General features: G+C 49.9%; 11 protein-coding genes across 11 annotated transcripts; 7 read left to right on the top strand and 4 right to left on the bottom strand.

Annotated features, from left to right (window-relative positions):
- Positions 1-241: 241 nt before the first annotated feature.
- On the bottom strand, positions 242-696 carry ASPGLDRAFT_28638 (uncharacterized protein; the record flags this gene model as incomplete). The annotated part of the gene is made up of 3 exons (XM_022543774.1): positions 242-326; positions 380-454; positions 509-696. The coding sequence occupies 3 exons, from the start codon at positions 694-696 to the stop codon at positions 242-244; spliced, it is 348 nt and encodes a 115-aa protein (XP_022397699.1).
- Positions 697-1,235: 539 nt separating this feature from the next.
- ASPGLDRAFT_812810 (uncharacterized protein) lies at positions 1,236-2,398 on the bottom strand. Its single transcript, XM_022550108.1, has 2 exons — positions 1,626-2,398; positions 1,236-1,421 (listed from the first exon to the last, which is right to left on the bottom strand). The coding sequence occupies exon 1, from the start codon at positions 2,238-2,240 to the stop codon at positions 1,692-1,694; it is 549 nt and encodes a 182-aa protein (XP_022397698.1). The 5' UTR covers positions 2,241-2,398; the 3' UTR covers positions 1,236-1,421; positions 1,626-1,691.
- A 498-nt stretch (positions 2,399-2,896) lies between these two features.
- Positions 2,897-4,515, top strand: ASPGLDRAFT_69091 (uncharacterized protein; the record flags this gene model as incomplete). Its single annotated transcript, XM_022549326.1, has 3 exons — positions 2,897-3,099; positions 3,162-3,885; positions 4,006-4,515. The coding sequence occupies 3 exons, from the start codon at positions 2,897-2,899 to the stop codon at positions 4,513-4,515; spliced, it is 1,437 nt and encodes a 478-aa protein (XP_022397697.1).
- Positions 4,516-7,467: 2,952 nt separating this feature from the next.
- On the top strand, positions 7,468-9,845 carry veA (sexual development activator VeA). Its single transcript, XM_022542918.1, has 3 exons — positions 7,468-7,838; positions 7,899-8,066; positions 8,117-9,845. The coding sequence occupies exons 2-3, from the start codon at positions 7,919-7,921 to the stop codon at positions 9,691-9,693; spliced, it is 1,725 nt and encodes a 574-aa protein (XP_022397696.1). The 5' UTR covers positions 7,468-7,838; positions 7,899-7,918; the 3' UTR covers positions 9,694-9,845.
- Positions 9,846-10,588: 743 nt separating this feature from the next.
- On the top strand, positions 10,589-13,179 carry ASPGLDRAFT_38605 (putative nuclear RNA binding protein; the record flags this gene model as incomplete). Its single annotated transcript, XM_022544967.1, has 2 exons — positions 10,589-10,597; positions 10,657-13,179. The coding sequence occupies 2 exons, from the start codon at positions 10,589-10,591 to the stop codon at positions 13,177-13,179; spliced, it is 2,532 nt and encodes an 843-aa protein (XP_022397695.1).
- Positions 13,180-13,453: 274 nt separating this feature from the next.
- ASPGLDRAFT_38604 (uncharacterized protein) lies at positions 13,454-14,680 on the bottom strand (the record flags this gene model as incomplete). The annotated part of the gene is made up of 5 exons (XM_022544966.1): positions 13,454-14,077; positions 14,126-14,161; positions 14,220-14,364; positions 14,415-14,497; positions 14,549-14,680. The coding sequence occupies 5 exons, from the start codon at positions 14,678-14,680 to the stop codon at positions 13,454-13,456; spliced, it is 1,020 nt and encodes a 339-aa protein (XP_022397694.1).
- Positions 14,681-15,180: 500 nt separating this feature from the next.
- On the bottom strand, positions 15,181-18,073 carry ASPGLDRAFT_811734 (putative G2/M phase checkpoint control protein Sum2). Its single transcript, XM_022550102.1, has 4 exons — positions 17,748-18,073; positions 17,644-17,679; positions 17,335-17,575; positions 15,181-17,081 (listed from the first exon to the last, which is right to left on the bottom strand). The coding sequence occupies exons 1-4, from the start codon at positions 17,768-17,770 to the stop codon at positions 15,681-15,683; spliced, it is 1,701 nt and encodes a 566-aa protein (XP_022397693.1). The 5' UTR covers positions 17,771-18,073; the 3' UTR covers positions 15,181-15,680.
- Positions 18,074-18,104: 31 nt separating this feature from the next.
- On the top strand, positions 18,105-19,431 carry ASPGLDRAFT_133795 (WD40 repeat domain-containing protein; the record flags this gene model as incomplete). Its single annotated transcript, XM_022541240.1, has 4 exons — positions 18,105-18,145; positions 18,204-18,369; positions 18,446-19,111; positions 19,177-19,431. 4 exons carry the CDS (start codon positions 18,105-18,107, stop codon positions 19,429-19,431), a joined length of 1,128 nt encoding a protein of 375 aa, XP_022397692.1.
- A 445-nt stretch (positions 19,432-19,876) lies between these two features.
- ASPGLDRAFT_69086 (thioredoxin domain-containing protein) lies at positions 19,877-22,402 on the top strand (the record flags this gene model as incomplete). Its single annotated transcript, XM_022549325.1, has 4 exons — positions 19,877-19,975; positions 20,038-20,155; positions 20,209-21,714; positions 21,762-22,402. The coding sequence occupies 4 exons, from the start codon at positions 19,877-19,879 to the stop codon at positions 22,400-22,402; spliced, it is 2,364 nt and encodes a 787-aa protein (XP_022397691.1).
- A 1,473-nt stretch (positions 22,403-23,875) lies between these two features.
- ASPGLDRAFT_811261 (uncharacterized protein) lies at positions 23,876-24,179 on the top strand. Its single transcript, XM_022550099.1, has one exon. It carries the CDS (start codon positions 23,939-23,941, stop codon positions 24,131-24,133), a length of 195 nt encoding a protein of 64 aa, XP_022397690.1. The 5' UTR covers positions 23,876-23,938; the 3' UTR covers positions 24,134-24,179.
- A 709-nt stretch (positions 24,180-24,888) lies between these two features.
- Positions 24,889-25,904, top strand: ASPGLDRAFT_133614 (CAP domain-containing protein; the record flags this gene model as incomplete). The annotated part of the gene is made up of 2 exons (XM_022541228.1): positions 24,889-25,490; positions 25,547-25,904. 2 exons carry the CDS (start codon positions 24,889-24,891, stop codon positions 25,902-25,904), a joined length of 960 nt encoding a protein of 319 aa, XP_022397689.1.
- Between the last annotated feature and the right edge of the window lie 241 nt (positions 25,905-26,145).

Here is a 26,145-nt window from a genome sequence, read left to right as displayed (position 1 = left end):
TCGTTGAATCTTCGGGGTCAGCATCATACCGAAACGTATGCTTCAGAGCCTATATCTTTGTCTGATATGGGTTTCCAGGTGCTCAATGATGGCGTTTTCGACCTCATTTTTTGGATACATTTCCAGCATTTGGTCGATTATCATCAACTGAGACCTTTCGCGACCTCCATGAGCTAACCGAATAGGAATTGAGCCATATCGATAAAGAAAATGAATGGATTAAATGGCTATCTAGAATATGTTACAATGACTCGTTCATCTGCATTGTCAAGAGCTCGGAGGCGCAAAGCCAACTGGAACAGACACTCCGCATTGAGTAATGGCGTCTGTATGTATCAGTCCTGCGCTACTCCTGATGAATATCTAAAGTCCGACTTACTTAAGTTGCAATCTCCAATCCTCGCCAAAGATACAAAACAGTCGCGGTTTCCATTGTAGCCCCAGCGCCTTGAATCTAAGAAAGACTGTACAGACATGAGGAGGCCAGTAGCAAAAAGGATTAACTTACTTGTCGCCTTGAACTTCCTCGCCCCTGTTCCAGAGGCAGTCGATATCCCGGGAGCTGCCTGGAGGGAATGTGCTCTTAATATCGCAATTGCCAGGGCAGAAACGGCAATTTGCAATGCCAGAGCCGGTAATCCTGCAGGTTTCAGCGGCAGCGATGCCTAAATAGGCAAGAAAGGCGTACAGGAGCATGTTGCTCTTTATTGGGATGTTGCAGAAGACGGCAATGATTTATGGCGAGAACTATTTATCTTTGATTATGTGTGCTTCCATCATGGTGACCCTTATTAAGTATACGGTATGATGTCCGGAGTACAATTCCGGGAGAACTTTCCACTCGTTTCTGCCAGAAAGTACAACGACTGAACAAAACCTTACCACATACTTACAGAGTATAATTAGGACCTTCGTGAAAACATAGGTGCGGGCACATCCAGCCCTGACCAAGTCCCATGAGCCGGCCAGAGATTCTTCTAACATCCGTGGGACCTGACAACTACAGGATTTCAAGGGAAACAAAGACAGTGCCTGAGACTCGACTCAACTCGACCGATAGTAGTCATGACATAATTAATGTATACTCGTATGTCTCACAGTAAGTTATCCAAGTTATTCATCATCATCATCATTGCCGCCTTCAGCAACAATGCGTCTCCACTCGTTGTCGGGGCCAACGATGCGGCATCTTGCGGTAGCAGAAATGCCTATAAAGGCAAGGAACACGTACAAGTTCATCTGCATGGTTCGATTGTCGTTGTCTGTGTTTGCTGTCTGTTTTTGAAGGGAGGAGTAGTTGGGAAACGCATCTCAACTGAGCAGCCAATGCTATTTATATCCATTGTCCACTGGGCAATATAATGGATGTCTTCCATCATGGTGACTCTTATAAGTTATCGAGTACTATAGTGAGTATTTCCCTGCTGGTGGGCTGGCCCTTCGTGGACATCTAAGCGTCAGCGTTCATTATTCGCATGTTGAGCATCAATGACGAGTCAGAGGTAGCTGACATAAGACGTGCTCGGAAGTCAGCTCTGCTCAATGAGAAAAAGGCATCAAGGGCTGAGAATGTAAGATAAAAAGGACAAAGCAGCAGACTAAGTATCACTCGATCCATGACGTACAGTCTATATAACAAAATGTCGATTCCACAAGATGTCCGGAATACATTTCCGAGAAACTCAATTCCTCTACTTCCAAAACTGCCACCATTTCGGCTGTTTTCGCTTCTTCAGCTCCGCAACCCCGGCTTCGACCAAAGACATGATTTCCTTACTCCCCGAGTTCCGTGCTTGTTCCAGCATCTCCTCAATAGGGAGGGAAAATGTTGCCTTCTCGAAAAACAGTTGAAGAGAATCAAGACGTTGCTTCCTGATTGCCTCATCAAAAACAAGAATACCTACCACGGCTCCCTTATGAATCATCTTGTTCATGGTCTCCAGAGACCGCGAAAACTCCAGTGCGGAGTAGAGAGCACCATAACCATTCCAAGAACCCTCTTTTGGATCAGCCCCATTGTCCAAAAGATAATGGATGAGCGGTAATGTCTTGTCGCTTGCAGGGGAACCATATTGCCAGCCTCCGCGACAGGCTTCTGTTAAGAACGTTTGCAATGGATTGAATTCAAAATTGACGATGCTAGGTGTGTGCGACTGAAGAAATTTCAATATCTCGATGTTTGGATAGTCGATGATTGTTCGGACGATTTGGTCACATCCTATGTTGCCTTCTGGGTGCATTGAGAGGAGATAGGCGCCATCGGGACATATTCTTGGATGATGGCCGCGGTAATCAGCTCATACGTTGGGAGTGGTCCATCCTCGGTCTCAAAACTGCTCCAAATAACTAAGTCGGGACCCTTGCTGGACTCCATGGGCTTGGTATAAGTGCTGTAATGTTGAGAGATCGCCAGCCTCGCAGGCTTTTAACATGGCTTTATTGTGAGCTGGTTGTTCTTCTTTTCGAGTCACAGGTTCAGCCATGACAGCTGATTGTCCTCAGAAGTAAACGTAAGAAAAAAGGGAGGGAGAAAGAAAAAGAGTCTCTAGAAGATACATGGATACTCCTATAGATGGACAAATTATAGCTTTCGGTACGCGCTACAATGTATCAAGATGCCCCAGCATACTGATATATAGTTTCTCCAAGCAAACCTCTGCCATTGACCATAGTACTGTACTATTCGTCCCCAAAAGACACAAAAGTACGGAGTGCTCCGTACAAAAGCTCGTATACAAAGTGCAAACCCAACAAACATATCACATGACACCGTGTTTTGTTTATTTCGAACTTCATGTCATGCCACTGATCGAAACATGTATTCTCTGAATGAGATACGGAACTGGTGAAGAATTGCAGGAATACCCTGCGTCGACTCGACGCTTCCGGCTACATCATGAAGCCCACGAAAGCAGACACATCCAACTTCGACCAAGTGTTATCGGCCAGACAAGTGGAAGGACTGATCACTAGTGGCCATTCAATCATCATCCTGGATCAGAAAGTCCTCAAAGTCGACGCGTGGATCAAGTATCATCCCGGCGGCCATAAAACGATCGAGCATATGGTGGGAAAGGACGCAACAGATGAAATTACCGTGTTAGAATAATTGCTCTTCTTTCTTTCGGGCCTTTCTGCTGCTGACAGTTCCCGGGCATTAGTTTCCACTCGGACGAAACGCGCAGTCAGATGTTCCGGTACCAGATTGGGAGGATTGAAGGGCGATGGGAGAACCTCGTGCCTCCTATCCAGGGAGGGCAGCATCGAGAATACCCAAAGGCCAATGGAGAGGCCTCGTTGCAGCAATCAACACCGAGGCTCGATAGCCCGTGTGGACTTTCTTTTCTCGATAGCTTGACAGTGAATGAAGTGGTGCTCACCATGGACAAGTACCCTTCACTGGACCAGAATACGCAGGATGGAATTACCGAGAAATATCGGGAGCTTCATGACAAGATCCAGGCTGAGGGATTATACGATTGCAACTATACTGCCTATGCCTGGGAATTTGGGCGCTGCTCATTGATCTTTGGTCTCATGCTGCTTCTTCTTCATGCCGGGTGGTATTGTACCAGCGCCATCTGTCTGGGCTGGTTCTGGTCACAGCTTGTTTTTGCGGCCCATGATTCTGGCCACATGGGCATTACGCATAATCTGACGATTGACAGCCTGATTGGTATGATTATCGCTGCCCCGATTGGGGGTCTTTCGCTGGGCTGGTGGAAACGTACGCATAACGTACACCATATTGTGACCAACGCGCCAGAACATGACCCTGATAACCAGCATCTGCCATTCTTTGCCGTGAACCATCGGTTCCTTGGTAGTTTGTTTTCTACCTATCATGAGCGGCTCATGTCTTATGATGCTGTGGGAAGGCACTTGGTTCGTTACCAGGCTTTCCTCTATTAACCGGTTCTGATGTTTGGCCGGTTCAACCTGTATGTCCAATCGTGGATCTTTCTCATCCTGGGCCAAGGCCCTCGAAAAGGCGCTGTATGGTAGCATCGCTGGTTTGAGATCGTGGGAAACTTGGTATTCTGGTATTGGTTTGGTTATCGCCTTGTTTACAAATCAATCCCAACAGCCTGGGCTCGATTCACCTTTGTCATGGTCAGCCACATGGTCACGATGCCACTACACGTGCAGTTTACATTATCCCACTTTGCCATGTCAACCACCGACCTTGGCCCAACAGAATCCTTCCCCCAGAAAATGCTGCGGACAACCATGGATATCGACTGTCCGGAATGGCTAGACTTTCTCCGCGGTGGTCTTCAATTCCAGGCGATCCACCATTTGTTCCCCAGGGTTCCGCGCCATAACCTCCGACGAACTCAGAAATTGGTGCTGCAGTTTTGCCGTGAGGTTGGCATTCCGTATGCGCTGTATGGGTTTGTGGGTGGGAATCGGAAGGTGGTGGGGAGCTTGGCGGAGGTTAGTCGGCAGGCTGCTATTCTGGCGCATTGTCAGAGGACTATTGCGAAACGAGGGGATCTGATCCATGGTCGTTGACTGATCATGTTTTCAAACAAACTCACGAATTGTATGCATACCAGCTTTATCCATCCTAGACTTGACATCATTGTAAGTGGCTACCACCGTACACCATAGATATACTCCTCGCACTCTTTCTCTAACAGGAATCCAACAGATCGATCTAATCTAAATCTACAAATTTGCAAACACCCCCTCCCCCCACTCATTCAATTATATCAACCATCCTTTTAGCCTCGTGGATGTAAAACATCTCAACCTGTCCTGCAGGTCCCTCTCGATACGACAAGAACCCCGAGCAACAACGAACCAATAGAACACCAAGCGAATATAAGACACGATCGGGCGATCTCAATTGATTGATTGATCGTCATCTGGCGTATGGTTTGCGTGGGAGTGAACATTTCATGGGTATGGGGCGGTCATCGGAGTTCTCCGTGTTCTCTGCAGATACGATGGATCCCGATAACTTTGTTTATAAATTGTGGCGATGTGAAGATTGACCGAGTATTGAACAGGTGACTTAAGTATTCCGTACCACGAGTATGTATCTGATAGTTTATATTGAACTCTCTCACACTCCATCACATTCTCCCCTATTATGGTGTATCTACCGAAATGAAAGTTCGCCCAATCAGAAGATCATGTATACTATCTCCGAAAGAAGGTCCTTAATTGGCCGCTCGGCAAATAGACTTTGACAGGGCTCAGGGTTTAATTAGAACGAGGAATGCGATTGGTGGCTGTTTCGGGTAAAAAAGAAAAAGCAATGGTCTGTGCGTGGTCATAGGACCGTGTACTCATGAGAGGGTGAGGATAAGAGAGTACGAGTATGTTCTGGGTTGAATTGTGTTCCATACGGAAAACGGACTTTCTGTATGCAAATGCAGAGTGATGTATGGGCGCTCCACTACCATCCAAGCATGAACAATCAATGGCTCGTGGTCGCACAATACAATCCCATTTTTACAAGTACGTAGTACTGCAGAATGCAGTGCAGGTCGTATTCCTGGTTACTGGTTACTGGACACCGACCCAAAGCTTCGTTCTTACATATGTGCAGAGTCCATCAACCTGGTACAGCCGGCCGTATCACCACCGGAGAATTGACCGCATTAGGCCCCAGCCGATGAACCAATCATGACTCGCACGAGGGAAGGCTGGTTAGCTTCGGCTCCGAAATCGTGAGTCATGTAAAACCATGTAATCCCACCGGTTAGGTTCTGGTACGTATGTCCCATGGCTACGGTCTGCCCTTGTACAAGCTTAGCTGAATTCAATCATTCATCAATTTTTTCTCATTCTCAACCACGGATTGACTAAACCTCGGAATTCCGTATTTATAGACTCATTTAGCCTGAATATTCCGTCACTATTCAACTATTCTACATTTGTACTAACTCGGTCCTGTTAATACCGGATTTGGCCGGAAACTGGAGACATTTTTTGATTCGGTCCGCACCGCCGGGGCCTGAGTGGAGTCGGTTACCTCAAACCAGCCAGTGGGAAACCATGGCGAGCGCCACGGTGGAGCTACTAAGAGGATCACGGGCCACTGACAGGCCGGAATTTGGGGTGGTGGGGTGCTTCCGCATGTGGTATGGTTGCACAGAGGTATTCTTCGTACCGCGTGGCCTCTTTGGGATAGCGTGTCAAGGTATTTGATATGGGTATGGAGTAGGAGTAGAGTTAAAATGTTTGAAGTGTGTATAGAGTTAATTCAGATCGATGAAATATGAAAGGCATGAAAAGCAAAGAAGGGCAATCCAGCGATCCAGCTGATAATTAGTCACCCGTACTCCGTGCTGTGTATGGAGTATGTACAAGTAATACGACCCGACCAAAACCATCCCTGTCGAATCCATCGGCCAACGCAGTCCGGGATCTGTTCGTCGCAGATCCAATTTACCGTTGTGATAGTATCGGCATGCTTGCACAAGTAGCACCATCCTTTAATTAAGGGTTGACACCGTTGGAAACACCCCCGGTACTATTGGGACCGGTACTGCGGCGTGATAGGTATGATCACCTGGTGGCCCAAAAATGGTACGGAGTGCTTACTGTGCTTATTATGTGCTTCTCAATGTCATGGCTGAATCTCGGATAATCCGAATAAAGTGCGTGTACTCCTTACATACTCTGTGATGTAGGAGAAGATAAAATTGGGTGGAATATACTGGGAATAAAGGCAGCCGAGATAAGCGCAATAAGTCTGTGTTGTTATGGAGCACCTATATTACAGCACATATATCCAATCCGTTGGACTGGGACACAGCATGCTGACGAGCTCCAGCTTGGGATTCTGCAGTTATCTGTGTTACTCTTTGTCTAGTACTTGTACTGCTCTCCCTAAATGGCACTAACTACTCCGTACTCTGACAGAAGCACTAAATAATAAATAGGAGATCCGACGGGAAAAAGTTTCCTCTAAGCGAAGCACCATCCCTGTCGCCAAGGGCCACTAATCGCACTAGCCCCGGATATAGTGGGGCCAACAAAAATAATTCCTCCCATGACAGAATGAAACCACGGACCACTCTCATTGTCCGCCAACCCGCTGCCCTGCCTGGGAAACCTAAACAGTCCATTTCGTTCCCTGTAGCCAATTAAAAAAAATAATTACTCCCAGTTAACATCCCAGATCCACTACTCTGGCTCGACCAAGTGGATATTTTCTCCACCATCCAACCACTCAGAGAGCTCGCGTCAGAATTTCCGGTAAAGAAAAACCTCGTACCTGACGTACGGGTTCGATACCAGCAGTCAGTGCCCCTTGGCACTCTCGCCGTGTATGTACATTACCGTAAAACTGCTGCCGCTCTCCCACTCTCTGGCCTCCTCTCTCTCTTCTTTTCTTCTCTTCTTCTCTTTCTATCTTCCCTCTTTCTATTCTTTCTGTCTCTTTTTTTTTTTTTTTTTTTTTTTTTTTTTTTTTTTTTTTTTTTTTTTTTTTTTTTTTTTTTTTTTTTTTTTTCTCCTTCTTCCCTCTGAACCATATCCCGCTCTACCCCAGACGGGATCTTCGCTGGTTCCTCCCCCCGGTTACTGTCTGTCGGGTTGTTTTTCTTTGCCTCTTGACTATCTTCTATACTCCCTTTATATATACCTCTGATTGACGTCGTATATCTATCGGGTACCCGCCTAGTGAGAAAAAGAGGATCGTTCTTTGTTGTTTTCGTCCCAACTTCTGCAGTTTTCCGACCTTCACACGTCTACCAGCTGGTCGGTTTCACGCTAGGAAACGGGGAAAGACATATTTCTTCAGAGCTTCAGAAGAACTGGTAGAGACGTGTCTCGATCAGCTCATTGATTCTGTTATCGTTGGACTAATCAATTGTCTGGTATGTGCAACGAGATCGATGTCTCGGGATTCAACTGGCAAGTGTACTAACATTTGACAGATATTACCAATCCCATCAAAATGGCGACGCGAATGCCCCTCATGCCTCCGGAGAACGAGACGGAGGCCCATTTCAGCCGGATTACCCGTGAGGGCAAGAGGATATCATACAAGCTCAGTGTTATGCAGCAACCTGAGCGTGCCAGAGCCTGCGGTGCGGGTGCCAAATGTATGTCATTACCCCTCTGATAACTTGAAAGGAAATGCTAACTGAAACAGCGTCTGCCGACCGTCGACCAGTTGATCCTCCGCCCGTGGTTGAACTGCGCATCTTCGAATCCGACCCTAACAACGACCTGCACAAGACTGATATCACCTTTGCCTACAATGCCAGTTTCTTCCTGTACGCGACATTGCAAACGGCACGCCCCATTGCGAATGGACGAGTCGCTGGTACTCCGAGCACTCCCGTGTTGACCGGTGTGCCCGTCGCAGGAATCGCCTATTTGGACCGTCCATCGCAGGCTGGATACTTCATCTTTCCCGACCTGTCGGTCCGTCATGAGGGTCAATACCGCTTGACCTTCCACCTGTACGAGGAGACCAAGGACCCCAAGGACGCCGATAGAGATCCCCCGATGCCGGACACCACCGTTCAACCGCTTAAACCGGGCGCCAGCACTCCTGACGCGTTCAACTTCCGTCTTTTGGTCAACTCCGTCCCCTTCACCGTCTACAGCGCCAAGAAGTTCCCGGGTCTGGCCACCAGTACTTCCCTGAGTCGGATCATCGCTGAACAAGGCTGCCGTGTTCGCATTCGCCGTGATGTCCGTATGAGACGCCGCGGCGACAAGCGCAACGACGACTACGACGAGTATGCTGCAGCTCCTCGCCAAGCAGACAACCGGTACTCCACGCCAGATGCCTATGCCGCAGCTGCTGCTGCCGCCGCCGCAGCTGCTGCCACTCCCATCGAACGCCCACGATCTGCCAGCACCAGCACGATTGAACCCGCTTTCCCCTACGCTCCTGATGCGCAGCGTCGATCTTCAGCATCTGATTACGGATACCCGTGTGCGCAGCCCTACCAGAGAGCCATTCCTGCCGCGCCTCCAGCTGCTCCCGCTCCGGTCCCTGCGCCGCAGGCATCTCCGTATACCTCGCACCTTTCATTTGGCTCTGCTCAGCCTCAGTACCACGCTCCTCAGCTCCCACCCACTCCCCAAGCGACCGCACCGGTCAACCCGTACTCGCCTCATCTGTCATACTCCCACACCAGAAATCCGTCGACCGAATACGAACCCACAGGGTATCCATACCCTCAACCGCGGCCACACACTGAGCGGACCTCCAGCTACCCCACACCTCTGCCGCCTCTCCGTCTTGAGCCGCCAAAGGGCTTCATGCAACCAGCGGGTGAATTCCGCTCCTCAGATCCCAACGCCTATCACCAATCTCAGACCCAGCCTCCAGCGCCACGGTCTCAAACGCCCTCAACAGGTCTGGTACCTTCCCTTCCGCCTCTCTCGTCCCTGTCCGGCGGCAGTGAATACGTCCACAATATGCCCAGCAGCATGGTTCCACACCCGAGCCACGAGATGACTCCGGGCAAGCGGTTCCTCTACGATGTTCCTGGACCGAAGTTGAGCAAACGGTCGCATGAGGATTCATTTGGGTTCGATGAGCGCCCGATGCAAAACGGCATGCGACCAGATACAGAATTGTATCCGAGCATGGAACGGAAGCTTTCTGAGTCCAGTCGGGCCTACTTTTGTGGTGAAACCCGCGATGAGATGGCATATAAGCGAGCCAACGGCCGCATGGCCATGAAGATTCCGCCGGCTTATTCTAGTTAATTCTTCTTAATTTTCTTTCTATATATTCGGACGGCGTCCTGGGCGGTTTTTCTTTTGTGGATGGGTTTTGCGCATTATATCCCCTGATCTGCAGATTGGAGAATTTTCATGGGACGGAATTGATGTTTATACCACTTTGCTTTGTCGTTCCTTATTTTCTTCTCTCTTTTTTTTTGATTTTTGTATATGATTTTCTTTTTTTTTTTTTTTCTTTTTTTTTTTTTTTTTTTTCCCGGTCTTCTCTGTTCTTGAGTACCATTTTCGTTTGTTTGGGATTCCACTCCTTGACTGGCTTTCTCCTGTTCATTGATTCCCCCCTGTCTTGTGTTTTAGCTGTTCTGTTGGTTATGGACACTGCATATGAGCAGCCTGCGCCATGATACTTGAGATGCTGGATTCAATTCAATACGTCTTGCATATATCTATCCATTGTAGACAGTATGTACCTGAAGAAATTGAGTGACATGTCCAACCAAGACATGTATATATAGCAGTGCACCGATCTATGTAGGGCATTGAGTCCTTGCAGGCACATATGAAACATCTGACAGCTGGACTTGCATTTATGCGTTGAATTGACTATGGATTTTACATGTCTTCTGCTAACAAAGAATTGTAACTGACTTGGCATGTTTTGCTCTGGCATTTTTAGTTTCAGTCGAGGATCGCCGCAAACTCCGCTATGTAAACAACTCCCATAACAACAGCGGCAGCAATAACAATAACATCGACTCACGGTGTTTTTCTTCTTTTCTTTTGATCTTGTGTTCTTCTTTCTGTTTTCTTCGATTTTGCACTTTTAATTATTCTCATTGTCGACATCTATCTCAATGTCTACGGATTAATTCTCTGAATATCCGTTGTTGTTCGGTTGCTAACAAACAAGCAGGTAACCATGGTTGAGGTTCGCCCCCCCCCCCTGCTCCTAAATATACACTCTACTAACTACAGAACTAATAAAAGACCCCCTGCCTCGAGGTAAACCTCGACCTAGGCCCCCTCCACGCCGACCACCAACTCCAAGAAGCCCTCCACCTCAACGCCAGCCGCGACGACCTAGCAACCACGTCCTCCGCAGGTCGCAAACACTCCCGCTCAAGCTCGAATATCAGCGGCAACAGCCTGGATTCGAACGGCTCTGATGTTTCTGGGAAGTTTGATGACGCGGATGAACTTGAGTACTACAATGTTGATAAAGAGGGGGTGAATGGTTCACCGCATTCCCCGAAGAGACGCCGGTCGAACGATTTGCCCGAGTCTCGTGGACAGGCGCATGGACAGGACAAGGGACGAGAAGAAGTGAAGAAACACCACGAGAACGCGAGTAGTTTCGGGCGGAGATGGAGGAATCGCATGAACGGTTCTCCTCGTGTAACTGCTACAGCCTCGAACTCGAACTCGGCAAAGAGTCCCAAGAGTCCTGCGCCCGGTGGTCGGCGATCACGTTTCGTCGAGGGGACTATGAACGACAGCGTCAGTGAGAAACCGCCTAGTATTTACCTTCGCGAAGATTTGTATGCACAGGAGCATCAGCAATACCCCCAGCAACAGTACTTTCAGCACGAAAGGGGCTCTGGTGGTGCGAGTAACCACAGCCATAAATCTTCGGGGATCTTTCGATTTGGAAAGGCGATTGCCTCTGCGTTTAATCCATTCGGTGGATGGGCGGGGGCTTGGAAGGGGGATTCCTCTATTTCTGGTTCTGGTTCTGGTTCTGGCTCTGCGTCTACAGATGAGAATTACAACTACAACCAACAGCAAGAGGATGACATCACGCGCGTGCACAGGGCCTACGAGGAGCTGAAAAAGTCCGGTTTCAAGGGAACCGTCAAAGGCGCGTACATGCAAGATGCGCAGTCCTCGAATGCACTCCCCGAGCAGGCGTGGAAATCCATTCAGGAAAAGATGGACACCAACTACAAGCCCTCTACTCCGGGCCACCACGCACGACAGATATCTGGAGAGAGCCAGGACTCGACAATTGGGGGATCGATTAGGACATCGTTGGATCTGCGGAGCTCGTTGGATTTTCGGGGCGCGTTGGATCTTCGCAGGGCCAAGTCGTCGCTTGGTATCTCTTCGTTGGTTAAGCAGCAAGAACCTGGTACTCCGGAAGTGCGAAAACAGAAGTCCCGGAAGGATCTTTTGAAACAGGCGAAGTTGTTGAAGAAGGTTAGTAATCTGGAGGATAAGCTTGAGCGCACTAGACGTGAGCTTCGCGAGTTGCAGGGTTCTCAAGACAAAGTACCGAAAATACCGAAAGAATATGAACAGGAACAGATCCAGGGACAGCGACGTGAGGAACAGCCACAGTCAGAACCACCACAGCAAGAGGAGGAACCCGAACAGCTACAAGCGCAGGAACCGGTCCCGCTGTCAGCATCGGAACAAGCCATGTCTCTCGAGCAACCCTTTTGTCCCAAGCAATTCGTTCCTGGCACTCTTTCCACCCTTCCATCGGAGAGGACTTTGGAGAACCAAGCGGAGGCTGAGGATAAGAAACGTTCCCACGCAACTGATACTACTGAGACTACTGCTGCTGGCGTTACTGATGCCGCTGGTGAACCATTGCAGTCGCTTTCACCAAACATCACTCGTGAAGCGAATACAACCACCACGCCCAAAAAGGAGACGAAAGAACAATCGTCCCTATCTGCGACGACTGACAGCTCCTCCCTTAAGCGCAAGTCTCCCGATCCAAAGTCTCTAGAGGTATCGAAAGCCCTCGACCCAAACCAAGACACCAACACCACTTTCGAAAAAGGAACCCCCTCTACAACTACCACACCCACCAAATCAAACAGCACCCGCCGTCGCTCCAAATTCCAAAAAATGGGCAAAAGCGACAGCCCCGGCTCCGTCGAACGCAGAAAATCTCAATCCAGCACTCCTGGATCAATCACACGGCGTAAACCGCGCTACCTCAACCCTACTAGTCCGAGATCTTCCTCGTCAGCGAGAAGAAGATCCAGATCGATTTCTATATCTACCTCTGCATCGCCTAGGAAGGCGCAGGCGCGTCTGAAGACGAAAAAGGGATTTTATGATCTTGCGTCCGCTTCTGCTACCGCTCTACCTCTCACTGATAAGGACGTCGGTATGGATATAGACGTGGACTCGGATGCAGATACGGATATCATGGACTACGATATGGATTCTGCGCAGCAACAGCAAAACCATTTCTATATGCAGGGTGCCCAGCAGCTAGACCCCAACCATAGTGCAGACTCAACACCAACCCCCACACCCAGCCGCAAATACTACGATTTCGAATATATCCCACCCGTCCCACCGCTGCCCAAGGACCTCGCTGCTACCACTGCGAAGGTTGATCAGCGGTTAGCTAAGGAGTTGGTGAGGAGGAAGAGTATTGGGGCGACTGCTGTGCATAGTAGTGCACAAAAGAGCCAGATGCAGGCGAAGCAGCAGGTGGAGGTGCAAGTACCTATGAAGGATGATTTTGAGTGGCCGGAAGACATTTTTTGATGTCTCTGGTTGATTGTATGTCTTTTCTATGTACTTTTTATGTTTCTGTTCTGGGGTTCATGTTCAGACTTGGACTTGGAGCAGGATGATGATATGACGATTTATGACCATGTACTAATCTTGTTCGTTTCTGTCTGGAAATCTCAGATGTTGTTGGTTATGTTGGCTTATGTTGGTGTTATTTCCTTTGTCTGCTAAATAACAATAATGCTATGATTGATCTGCTTTGTAACCATAGTAGTATGCTCCTGTACAATGCAATACACAACACAATCTACAAAATAGCAGTACCATTACCATGCGACCCAACACCCCCCGCCACATTCGCCGGCGCACTCGTCACAAAAAACGTCCACTTCCCCAACTCGCGACACCTCCCACTCAACCTCTCCAAATCCCACATCTCCCCCAACGGCATCCCCCACAGCGCCAGAATCTGCTGATGAATATACCCATTCTCCTTCTTCGGCGGCCAGCACTCAAACGTCGGCGAATCACCCACCAACGCCGCAAAGTAAGAATCATGCAGCCAGTCCAGGATCGCTTCTTCCTGCGCCACACCTGCGAACTGCGTACGCTTTGCGCCCTCCGTGCGGGCTTCGGGGGTGAGTTGGTTATAGCGCTCGATGAAGCCAGTGCGCACCATGAGGATGTCGCCGGGTTTGATGGAGCCGCCTTGCGACTCGGGGCAGATGTTGAGGCCTTGGGATTTGGCGCAGGCGTCGAGGTCGGCGAAGGTGATGGGATGGGGCGTGTAAGGGTCGTAAGGGATGTTGTTGGTGTTGGCGTAGTGGCGGTAGTCGAGGAGGATGGCGCGGCCGGCGATGCCGTGGGTGGACCAGTGGTGGATGCTGCATTTGAGGTTGGCGTTTTCGCCATAGATGTCGGAGGGTTTTGTCTGCGACGTTAGCTTTGGCTTCAAGAGGATGGAGGGATGGGTGCATACCCCGTTGTAGAAGCAGCCAGATTCGATATGGCCGAACTAGTTTCGTTAGTATTTACCCCATGCGGTAGATATATATCAAGTGAAGGTAACATACGTGACGGAATCCATCCCACTGCGTTCCACTCTGCGTGTTTAGGTTATATGTATCATCATAGGCAACTCCAGGGAAGAGCTCCTTGATGTTATGCTGGAAAACCTCTCGTCCGAATGCCGGTGTCTTGGGGACGTCCAGTGGAAGACTATCACATCAACACTCTGCACATATACTCAATCACAATTGTAAACTCACTCCAGTCGAATAATTTCACCAGTCTTGACCTCCTGGATTGCAGTTTTGACACGAGTCGGGGTCAACAAGTTCAATCGTCCAATCTATATCGTCAGTTAGCATAATATATCATCCATGCCTCGGAAGCAACTCACGGCATCATCTTCTCCCCAGACCCAAGCCGCATCTTCCGGCGCACCAGGGAGCTTGGGCAATTCCTTGCGAGAGGGGAACCGGGTCGAGTCCGGGTTCCAGGGAAGTTGGTTGGGGTCTTGGACGGTGGACATGTTGATAAAGTCTGGGACAAAAGTGGAAGAGAGAATTGGGGATTTGGACGGGAGAGAAAAGGGCGGGAAGCCTGAAGAGAGAACAGGGAAGAGAAGGGGATCCCTTATGTAGTATCATTTTGTGGTACTGGTGGGGGAACTCCACCCCCTCCGGGACTCATCCGGGGAAGAGCCATAGCATCCTGGTCGCCGATTAGAGGATGAGTGTCTTTCACTGGCCGGAGGAATGGGGAGACAACGTGTAAAGACACGGATAGAGTTAATTGCTCGAGTTTGTATGGAGACAGAAGAGGAGATGTCCATGGGTTTCATGGAGCGTCGTGGAGCTGTGGAGGTGTTGCTGGTTATGAATGTTTTATGTTAACGTGGGGAAGACGATCTAGTTATGAAGTTTCCCCGCATTTCGGAAGACTGTTCCTGCCGGCTACTATGTAGTAACTATACATTACGGAATACATAACATGATTCATGACCCAACGGTCGTTTTTTCTTTTTTATTCAGTCGGTAGTACGTGTAGTACCTTTAGGATATGATACACTGCCAATTGGTGTTGTGGTGTCCATGTCCGGTGCCAGAGACCAAAGACCGGGCAGACCGCGGACAGGCAAAGAAAAATGATCATTCGTCAAGGATGTCTTCGAACCTCTGTCGAGACAAGCCCATGCAATATGTGCGAAAAGTAAAAGGAAAATCAGAACGCCGAGGACGAAGCAAACTTCGCCTAAGCAACAAGTCACCCAGACCACCGTAAACCATGTGCGAATCCCAATCGTATCGGAAGAGAAATGACAACCCGTCGGTCGAAATGTGAAAGACCAGGAATTCGTAGGACGCTATCATCCAGACGCCAGCAACATGAAAAATGACAATAGGTTTCGCCACGCCAAAAAAAGACTCATAATAATAAACACCAGATAGATAATAAGATACGACGAAATAAAGATTAAACACCGCTAAGGATACGGCGCCGGTAGACTTTCATCATCACGCAAGTGTGATTTAGGTGAGCGTCGGCACTCCAGTGGACTGAGAGGCACCACGTCCACCGCGGAAACCACCACGGCCTCGGGAGAATCCACGGCCATAACCACCGCGGCCCCGGCCGTAGCCTCTACCACGACCACGACCTCTGTAGCTGCCCCGGTAGCCGTCGACACTGCCTTGACCGAAGGTCTCAATGTTCCGCTTCTCTTCTTCGCCGCGCCATTCACGACCAACAGCGCGGGCTCCAGTTCCTTCCTCACGGTCACGGGACTCGCTGGAGATGTTGTCGAAGAATGAGCTGGTCCTGCTGTAAGAATTGACAGTCGCAGAAGCCGGCGTGCCATTATTGTCCGCGTCATCGGGTTGAGGATCACTCTCTTGGGGAACTATTTCCGCCTCGGCCGCAGGACTACCAGTGGCGATGGCTTCCTTGAGCAAGTCCTGTTTGTTGAACCTCGCATTCGCGGTTTCAAAATCATAGTCGGTCTGCGGGACCTCGACCTTCTTGTGTTGTTGTTGTTGTTGTTGGCCTTGGTACTGACCACGACCGCCACGCCCACCACGGGGTTGATAACCGCCACGCTGGGGACGACTGCCATCGTGGGTCTTCAAGTCATTCATCTGCTTGGTCACATGTTCAACAGATGTATCAGGCTTCTTGGGAACATTGGGCTGTGGCAGTTTAGCCATGGCAGCAGCGACTGCAGCAGTGGCCGCACGAGTAGCTTCAGTAACGGCGGCGGCTTGAGCAGTGCCCTGCGGCACATTGTTCCCTGGAGTGCTAGCCAGTGGAGGTTGAGCTACAGCAGGAACAGCAGGCTTAGCAGGTTGGGAGAATGGAATCGCCGGTTCCACGCGACTGCTCCTGGGTCCAGTAGGCGGCACCTTGGATGGAGTTGCCGTGGCAGCTCCGGGCGCAGCGTGTACAGCTTCAGTTACGTTGGGCTTAGATTCAATAGGCGGAGTTGGAGGCTTCTGAGCCGTAGCGGCAGCAGCAGCAGCAGCAGCAGGTGCAGGTGTAGCAGCCTGGCTGGTCGGCTTACTGGCGGGTGTTCCACCGACCGGAAGCTCAGAGGTTGGGTTGAGAGGGTTTACGGGACCCACACCCGGCATCCCAGGACGATGCTGTTGAGGTGGGGTTTGGTGTTGGCCTGGAGGTCCGATGGGCACCTGAGGGAAAGCTCCGGGTGTTTGGGGAAAACCCTGACCCGGAGGAGGATACCACCCTGGTGGGAATCCATACGGCGGGAAACCAGGTCCAGGTGGGAAAGGAGGCCCAAAGCGTTGTCCATAAGGCGGGTAGAATCCTTGGAACTGGGGCTGTTGGGGATAGCCAGGAGGAGCTTGATGAGGGACCTGAGGCTGTTGTGGCGGCTGGGATTGAGGAAGACCCTGCGGACCCGTGCGGGACATACTCTATTCATGACTGTTAGCAACTGATCGGACAAAGCGAGCAATGCAAGTCAAAACAAGAATAGTTTGATCATATCAGAAGGAAGGCAACGGAAAGATCCACATAAATTGTTTGCGCAATTCGGAACAGGTCTGTGAGTTTACATCCGAGATAATTCATCATATGATCAATTGCCCGACCGCGGCAGGTATGCACATGGAATGGCCGGACAATGCAACAAAAAGAAGGGAGAATAGAAAAAGTGAAGTCACTTACTCCTAGAATGGCGGGGTCATCCGGAACCTGAGGTGGCTCAGGCTGTGTGTTTTCCTTTTCCTCAGCTACGCTGATGTCCTTGACATCACTACCCCGGAACACGATATATTCGTAAACACTGCCAGATGGAGGGATCTCCTCGGCCGGGTTGCCTCGTCTACCTTCCGTTCCGAAGGAGACAACATTCTCGAGAGCTATTGTCGAGGCCTCAGGGTTGATCTCATGTAAAGTACCAACATAACTAAGGACAGCAAAGCAGTTAGTTCGACTGCTCGAATGAATAGCAGCTGAGAAGCAAGGATAACATACCGAATATCACTCTTAGAGATCAGGTTGAACCGCTGACTGCCAGGTGTTAACTCCAGCCGAGCCGCACAAACCCTGGTTCAGACCAGTAGGCATAGAAGACTGACCCTATTAAATGGTTCATATCCATGCTGACAGGGAGTTGCGCGACACGCGCGAGTGAGAAGGAGAGAGAAAAAAAAGCAACGAAGAAGAGGTGGAGGGGAGGTATTTAAATGGTCGATGGAGAATGGGGAAAAGGGAAAGAAAAAATGTGCGAGCAAGCGAGAAGAAGCGAAGAGAGGAGGGAGGGAGAGGGAAAAAGGAAGAAGAAGCGAAAAAAGCGGGTTTTGTGGCCAGAAGTCGGCTACGGCGGACCGCAGGAGCTTGATAGGCAGTTTTGGTTGAAGAACAACACAGCAGAGGTGAATATCGTTGGGACCGTCGAGTAACGAACGCTTCTTTTCTACGCCAATAACACCATAATGGCTCAATCTTCTCACAGAGACGATTTCTTCCAGACCTCGTTTGTGCCAAAATGCATCTTCCAACTCCAGGCCCGTCACTGACCACCACGTCTCCAGGGCTGCTCTGGGTGAGCAGGAACGAAAAGATACCAAATCTCAGAATACAAACGGAAATCCCATTCGATTGCAAAGTAAAATCCTGGCTATCCAAGCGGGTCCTTTGAATTCCGGCTCTGTCTTTGTGGCTCAGAGTACCGGTGCTGTTCGGAGGGTCATCCTCGAAGTAGGTACATGGTGTCCTTAACAATCGGATGCCCGGCCAAGTCTCCTAACGCAATTCTCGATCCAATGGTTCACAGACAGGAGAAACTGCCGCTTTATACAAAGGACCAACTGCTCCGGTCACCAGCATTTGCTTCAGCCCAGATGGAAAGCTACTGTTCGCCGGATGCTGGGACAAGACCGTATGGAGCTGGGATGTGGCCACGCGGCAACCTAAACAGCGGTATGAGGGGCATACCGACTTCGTAAGGGCCGTCACCAGTACAAGACTGCATGGACAAGATCTTCTCATTACCGGAGGAGCCGATGCGCAAATCCTGGTATTCGACATTGCCAGTGGCCAACGACTACACGTTCTCAAGGGTCACGCCAAGGGCCTCCAAGATCTAGCGATGGATCCTGCCTCCCTGGACCCAGAAAGCAAGGAAATGATTGTATACAGTGCGGGAAGCGATCGTGAGATTCGACGCTTCGACATTTCCGCTGGCAGCCAAGATCTCACTCACACGGACCCTCTGTTGGTCCATGACACCAGTGTCTACAAGCTTTTCTTTGACAACGATGCTGATCTCTGGACCGCCTCTGCTGACAGAACGGCAAAATGTCTCGTAAGAGACGACAACTGGAAGCCTAACCTCGTGCTGCAACACGATGATTTTGTCCGGGATGTAGTGGTTTACGAACAAGGAGGCTGGGTGGTTACCGCCTGCAGAGATGAGGAAGTTCGTGTGTGGAATCGATCGGTATGTTTCAAGTCCCATCGCTAGAGCAGCTGATATGGGGAATGGTAATAACATCTACACTACAGACAGGAAAGCTCTACCATACATTCTCCGGCCATTACGAGGAAGTCACAGGACTTGTGCTCATTGGGTCGACCGTCGTCAGCGTTGGCATCGATGCAACCATCCGTCAATGGTCTCTCAAGCCGGATGAACTTCAGACTGCGGTGGAAAAGGTGAAGAAGACTATACCCGATGAGGACGAGGAGAAGCCGAACCCCGAGTCCATGTTGACCGAGGAGGAAGAGCGGGAGCTGGCCGAACTGATGGAGGAGGAATGAACGGCCATTATAGGCACAAGTCCTATAGATTATGATAATGACCAGGCATGACATGTAAATACTTAATGCTCAGTTGACAATCACGTGGTGATGAATCAATGACGTAGTGCGGTAGGGATCTCCGGCAATTATGCAGGCGTATGTCAGCAATGCACACGACCTGCTCCGTTCTCGAAACGCCCGCGGTTGGCTACTGGCCACTCTGTTGCGACTGGATGCTACCACGCTAGACTTACTTACTACTGCTGCTACTATCGCTATAATTAAATACCCTTGTCGTATTCTATTTAGCTCCTGACGATCTGTCTAGTGAGCTTTCTTAGCCTACTGCATCGCCGTGTTCTTCCCTCGTATCTTATCGGCTTCAGCCCCTCCTCGAAACAACGTGGGCTTATCCTCAGCGCCGGACGGAGCACGTTGACACCAACAGTCCATAACCTGCAGAATGGCCACAACGTCGAGCATGCATGTACAGACGCACGATGGCGGGCCAGAGACTGAGCCCAAGATGGTGAATCGACTGAAGGATAGCAAGTCGCCTTATGTGAGAACTGCCGCTTCCACCTGGTGGGATGGACGATCGCGAGACTAAACTGGTTGGAATAGGTCAGAGCGCATATGCATAACCCAGTGGCATGGCAGATGTGGGACGCAGAAGCCATGGAATTGGCTAGGAGACACAACCGTCTAGTCTTTCTCAGTATCGGCTATTCAGCATGTCACTGTGTGTAGACCATCGTTGTCGGTTCGCAGTTAGCCTGGCTAACAAGAACATAGGGTGCCATGTCATGGAAAAAGAGTCGTTTATGTCGCCAGAAGTGGCATCGATTTTGAACGAGTCGTTTATCCCGATCAAGGTCGACCGAGAAGAGAGGCCCGACATTGACGACGTTTACATGAACTATGTACAAGCAACTACGGGGTCAGGAGGCTGGCCTCTGAACGTCTTCTTAACACCAGATTTGGAACCGGTATTTGGTGGTACCTACTGGCCTGGACCGAATTCGTCGACCTTACACGGACAGGAGACCCTGGGATTCGTCGAGATTCTTGACAAATTGAGAGAAGTGTGGCAGACTCAGCAGCAACGGTGTCGCAACAGCGCAAAGGAGATTACGCGACAGCTCCGGGAATTCGCAGAGGAAGGGACACATTCTCACCAAGGCGACCTAGAGGCGGACGAAGACTTGGATATTGAGCTTCTGGAGGAGGCCTACCAGCATTTTGCCGCACGTTATGACTCGGTCCACGGAGGGTTCTCCAGGGCACCCAAATTCCCAACACCCGCGAACTTGAGCTTCCTTCTCCGCTTGGGGATCTATCCCAGTGCCGTGTCGGATATCGTGGGACAAGAAGAATGCGAAAAGGCGACCGCTATGGCGGTTAGCACGCTCATCAATATGGCGCGCGGCGGTATCCGGGACCATATCGGTCACGGCTTCGCCCGGTATAGTGTTACGTCTGACTGGCTCTTGCCTCATTTCGAGAAGATGCTTTACGACCAAGCGCAGCTATTGGATGTATACGTTGAGGCGTTCAAGATTACACATGACCCAGAGCTACTGGGCGCCGTCTACGACTTGGTCACCTACTTGACATCTAGTCCCATTCAATCCGCGGCGGGTGGATTCCACTCTTCGGAAGACGCGGACAGCCTTCCAACGCCAAACGATAGCGAGAAACGGGAGGGTGCGTACTACCTCTGGACGCTGAAGGAGCTGACTCAGGTTCTCAGTCAACGGGATGCTGGAGTTTGCGCTCGTCACTGGGGCGTGCTTCCTGATGGAAACATTGCACCCGAAAATGACCCGCATGACGAGTTCATGAATCAAAACGTACTCTCAATCAAGGTGACACCGCGGAAACTGGCGAAAGACTTCGGGTTGGGTGAAGATGAAGTGGTGCGGATCATCAAATCGGCCCGACAAAAGCTGCGCGAACACCGGGAGAAGAACCGTGTACGGCCCGACTTGGATGATAAAGTCATTGTGGCATGGAACGGTCTGGCTATCGGAGCGCTTGCCAAGTGCAGCGTGTTGTTCGATCAGATCGAGAGCTCGAAGGCGTTGCACTGCCAAGAGGCTGCAGCGCGAGCTGTGAAGTTCATCAAGGATAACCTTTTCGACAAACCCACGGGTAAACTATGGCGTATCTATCGCGATGGCAGCCGAGGCAACACGCTTGGGTTTGCGGATGACTATGCGTACTTGATTCATGGATTATTGAACATGTACGAAGCTACGTTTGATGACAGCTATTTGCAGTTTGCGGATCAGTTACAGAGTAAGTCCCAAATATCTTACTCAATGGCAATGGCTAATTATTCCCAGGGTATCTGAACCAGAATTTTGGTGCCTATACCGGATCAACACCGGCCGGGTTCTATAGCACATCATCTACGTTGATCCCGGGCATGCCGGGGCCTCTTCTCCGGTTGAAGACAGGCACGGAGTCTGCCACACCATCCATCAACGGAATCATTTCCCGCAACCTGTTGCGACTCGCAACACTACTAGAAGACGAGGAGTACCGGACTCTGGCACGACAAACGTGCCGTTCATTCTCCGTCGAAATCCTGCAACACCCATTTTTGTTTGTCGGACTTCTGGACGCCGTGGTTGGGCTAGAAACAGGCACCCGACAAGTTACCGGAGTGTATTGCACAGTAGACATTACCGAAGCAAAATCAGGACACGAAGAAGGCCTTCTTGACCGCGCTGACGCACCGATGTCAGCTCGAGACCTAGTGGCGAAGCAGGCGCGTAAAGAAGCGGGCCTGGCGACGTCGTCGTCGAGCGCAACGGTGGCGCTGGTGGATATCCGGCCGTCTCATGCGGGCGACTTCGTAGGCAACCCTTCATTTTGGCTGCGGACACGGAATCCGATGTATCGGGAGCTGAAGGCGTCGGAGCCGGGGAAGAATTATCTACAGGTTTGTGAGGGGGGCAAGTGCCGCATGGTGGACGTCTAATTTTCTCTTTTCTGCATAGCTATAGTCGTTGTGATTGGTCATATAGAATTGAATCTTATTCAAGTACTTCGTTAAAAGAATGCGCACTGATCGTTGACGCTTCAAGTAGATGATGGCCATTACTGGGGTCCTAACCGTCAACAACGGCAGATCGGATCTACCGGGATCTGAAGCACTTGGCTGGAATACGAAGAATGAATGGGATAGGTCAATTGTCAGGCAGCCAAGCTTCAAGAGAACCGATTGGAAATCTCGGAGATTAGAAATGCCCTTAATTACGGTGACCAATGACCAGTAACCAAGACGGTGAAGCAGATTGATTAACGAGTTAAATGATTAATGGATTTCATTTCATAAATCTTGGGAATACGCTGGGCTTCTCGTCGTTTAGCGGTTCTGGAACCGATGGGTTTGGCTAAGGACTGCTATTTGCCGAGAAGTGAAATGAAGGAACAGGCGGAAAAAACCTGCGTATGCGTATGCGTATGGATCTATACCGCCATTATTATGTCAGAAACGACTCTTCGTATTCAGGCTGAAACTGAAACGGTTGGATGTTTTCGAGAATGCCGGAGGGTTACTGCCGGAGGATTTGGGTTGTATCGGTCATTATTCAGGTGTTTGACTTTGCCGGAGAACATACGCACTACGAAGTACAGACTACGGACATTAATAGTCTAGACTAAGTCCATAGTTGTTGGAGTTTGTATCAGTGGCGTAATACTATGCAGAAATAAGTTTTGGTGGCTGACATGCCGGACGGCCTGCACTGTACTCCGTACTATGTATTCTGTATCCGTACATGGGAGAAAAGCCACCAGCAATTATGTGCATACTACTACTGTTCTATCAGGTTAATATAATTCTTGGACAATGACAGGTTCTGGATTCATGGATTGAAAGCAAGCCAAGCAAAACGGACAGCTCCGGACAGAGGGCAGCAGCGATAATCTCCGAATCCCAATGAAAACGCAACATGAAACACTGCCTCTTCAGCGATGGGGCAAGTGGAGACAGTGGGATTGGGCTAGTCGTTGCCAAGTTTTGGTGCTTGTTTATCCTTCTTTTACGCATCGCAGTTTGTCTCCGGTGAATATGAGCGCGATGATCTGTGATTGTTTTATCTGGTTCTCGTAGAATTTTTATGGCGTACCACGGGTGTCTTGCATTTGGGTCTCTATAGAATTACAGCATTGTGCCGAAGAATACCAAAGTTACTGGAATTACAAAAGCAATACAAACCTGCGACACGGTGGACCGCAAAAGGAGCGGGATCATCAGCCATTTTGTCCAATCAGAGATGGTGCCTGACACAGACGGGCCAGGTCATATACTTTAAATGGTTTAGTGTACTGCCAGGGGCTCGGGAATCTTCAACCGTCGCACATGGGGTGTGACAATACAATACCGTATGATACCGTCGTCATCACATCATTCAGGGGACATCACATACGGGTTGTACTGAGTAGAGAAGAGAAGTACAGGAAAGTACAGAGATAGCGTACAGAATAGCTAGAAAATGGTTAATTGTTGACTATGAGAATGGCCAGCCACAGTACAGGTACAGGCCAAACAATGGCAGATAAGAATGTCGAATGGTATGCGGTGGTTGGTCGAGGTTTCAGGAGAATATGGTTACTGGCAGGACTCTATCTGTGTCTATATACTCTACTGGCAGCCGTGCATGTACACTACACACCACTCACCACACTGCCAGTCTTTCTTTTTTGATAACAATCTGAAATGAATTGAGGGCTATACAATGAGAGGTATCATTATCTCTCTCTAGTCCTCCTCATCCTTAACCCCCCCCCGCTTTCTCCCATAATTTGCCTCTTGACGGTCCCAGATCGCACGGCCCCACAGTCTTTGTGCCTGTGTCTCCTTTCCCACACTACTGTGTTGTCTCCTATTTCTTCTTCCTTTTCCCTCTTCCGCTCCCGCTCTTTTCCCTTCCCTTCCTTCCCTTTTCCTCCCTCCAAAGGCAGCTTCGTCCTCTCATTTATATATTGTTTTTTGTCTTTTTTCTCTTCTGTTGCTTTTTTCTCCGCCTTGAGGTGCACTTTCTTTTTTTTTTTTAAATCTTTTTTTCGCTCTTTTAAAAAAGAAGAAAAATTAAAGTGTTATCCAAGGCTGTCGTTCTTTTGTTTATACATTTTCTCGCCCAAGTACATACCATCCAGCAGATATATCCGCCGTCGCAAGTGCCCAGCGCTTAACAATTCATATCGCCAGCCGATCTCTCATATCGCTCCCTATTCGACGGACTTAACCTTGCGAGCTGTCTCTTTGATTGCTTGCCTTCGTTCCTTTTTACCTACTTATCGACGTTTATATCTGGAACTTCCCGGGGAAGTTTGATTTCACAGTTGACCTGTGTCATTATTCCTTCCTTGCCGCTCGCAAATTTACGGTCCCAGAAAAGAGAGCCTTATATCGACTTTGTTTTCCGAAACCGGTAGAAAGAATCTTCAATTGATATCAACATGCGTTCGACTTTGTTGCTGAGTGCCGTCTGTGCGGCCGGAGTCTGGGGTACGCCGCTCGACATGGACAAGCGCGTCTATGAAACCGACTGGAGCTATGTCACCCTCACCGAGACCTCCACTGCCCAGCCCCAAGTGGCAGCCACCACCACCTACGCCCCTGCGCAGGCCGTGCAGGAGACCGAGAACGTTGTCACCGCCGCTCCTGTGACTTCCACCTCCACCCTTCCTCCTGCCCCGGCGCAAACCACTACTTTGGCTCCTGCTCCCGCCAACAACGATAACAACAACGCCAACGCCAACACCAACACCAACACCGACAATGGCAACAATATTAGTGATGCTGTCGACAACATCCTGCCTACGGCCTGGACTTCTAGCTGGTCCACCGAGTGGACATCGACCCCCACGCAGGCTCCTACCACCATGTCCTCGACCACCTCCAGCGCTGGTTCGCAAGGCACCAACTCCTACCAGCACGCCATCTTGTACAACCACAACATTCACCGCAGCAACCACTCGGCCAGCTCCTTGACCTGGTCCGACACCTTGCAGGCTAGCGCCCAGAAGTTGGCTGCTCGCTGTGTCTATGAGCACGACACGTATGTCCTTTTTTATTTTGATTTATATATTGAACAAATTACTAACCTTTGTGTAGGAGCATTGACGGCGGTGGCTACGGTCAGAACATCGGCTACGGTGTCGAGGAGAACAACATCGGCCAGATGGTCACCAACCTGATGTACAACGACGAGATGGGCTTCTTCTCCGACCTGTACGGATTGGCCAGCCCGATCATGGCGCTGTTCGACAGTTGGGGTCACTTCTCCCAGATCGTCTGGAAGTCCACGACCGAGGTGGGATGCGCCACTGTCGTGTGTGACAACCTGGGCAACGTCGATTCCAGCGGATCCCTTCCGTTCACCGTCTGCAATTACAACCCTGCAGGAAACACCGGCGGGGAGTATGCCGACAACGTTCTCAAGCCTATCGGACAGCCCATATTCGAGGCATAAATTTGATATGTAAAAATGAAATATATAAAAAGACATGCTTTCCTGGGTCGTGTGATTGTTGGGTATGGCTGTTTCTTTTTGCTATCGACTTTGAGGGGGTTTGGTGGATGATGGGATCCACCATCCTACCTGCTGCATCGACTCACTCGGGAGGGTGGTATCATTTTTGCATCTCTTTCTCTTCTCTCTACCCTTTTCTTAAAGCTTTTTCTTCGCTTCTGTCAAACACCCTTCACGATTT

Source organism: Aspergillus glaucus (assembly GCF_001890805.1).
Source record: "Aspergillus glaucus CBS 516.65 unplaced genomic scaffold ASPGLscaffold_21, whole genome shotgun sequence".
Classification (NCBI taxonomy): Eukaryota; Fungi; Ascomycota; class Eurotiomycetes; order Eurotiales; family Aspergillaceae; genus Aspergillus; species Aspergillus glaucus.
Note: the sequence above shows the minus strand (reverse complement) of the source record. Positions and strands in the feature narration are given on the sequence as shown.

Excerpts from the sequence above, each read along its gene's own strand:
- ASPGLDRAFT_812810 (XM_022550108.1), bottom strand. The coding sequence starts at position 2,240 with ATGCACCCAGAAGGCAACATAGGATGTGACCAAATCGTCCGAACAATC.
- veA (XM_022542918.1), top strand. The coding sequence starts at position 7,919 with ATGGCGACGCGAATGCCCCTCATGCCTCCGGAGAACGAGACGGAGGCC. Across the intron at positions 8,067-8,116 it reads CTGCGGTGCGGGTGCCAAAT|CGTCTGCCGACCGTCGACCA; the intron begins GTATGTCATTAC and ends TAACTGAAACAG.
- ASPGLDRAFT_811734 (XM_022550102.1), bottom strand. The coding sequence starts at position 17,770 with ATGGATATGAACCATTTAATAGG. Across the intron at positions 17,680-17,747 it reads GATATGAACCATTTAATAGG|TCAGCGGTTCAACCTGATCT; the intron begins GTCAGTCTTCTA and ends AACACCTGGCAG. Across the intron at positions 17,576-17,643 it reads ATCTCTAAGAGTGATATTCG|TTATGTTGGTACTTTACATG; the intron begins GTATGTTATCCT and ends TGCTGTCCTTAG.
- ASPGLDRAFT_811261 (XM_022550099.1), top strand. The coding sequence starts at position 23,939 with ATGAGAATGGCCAGCCACAGTACAGGTACAGGCCAAACAATGGCAGAT.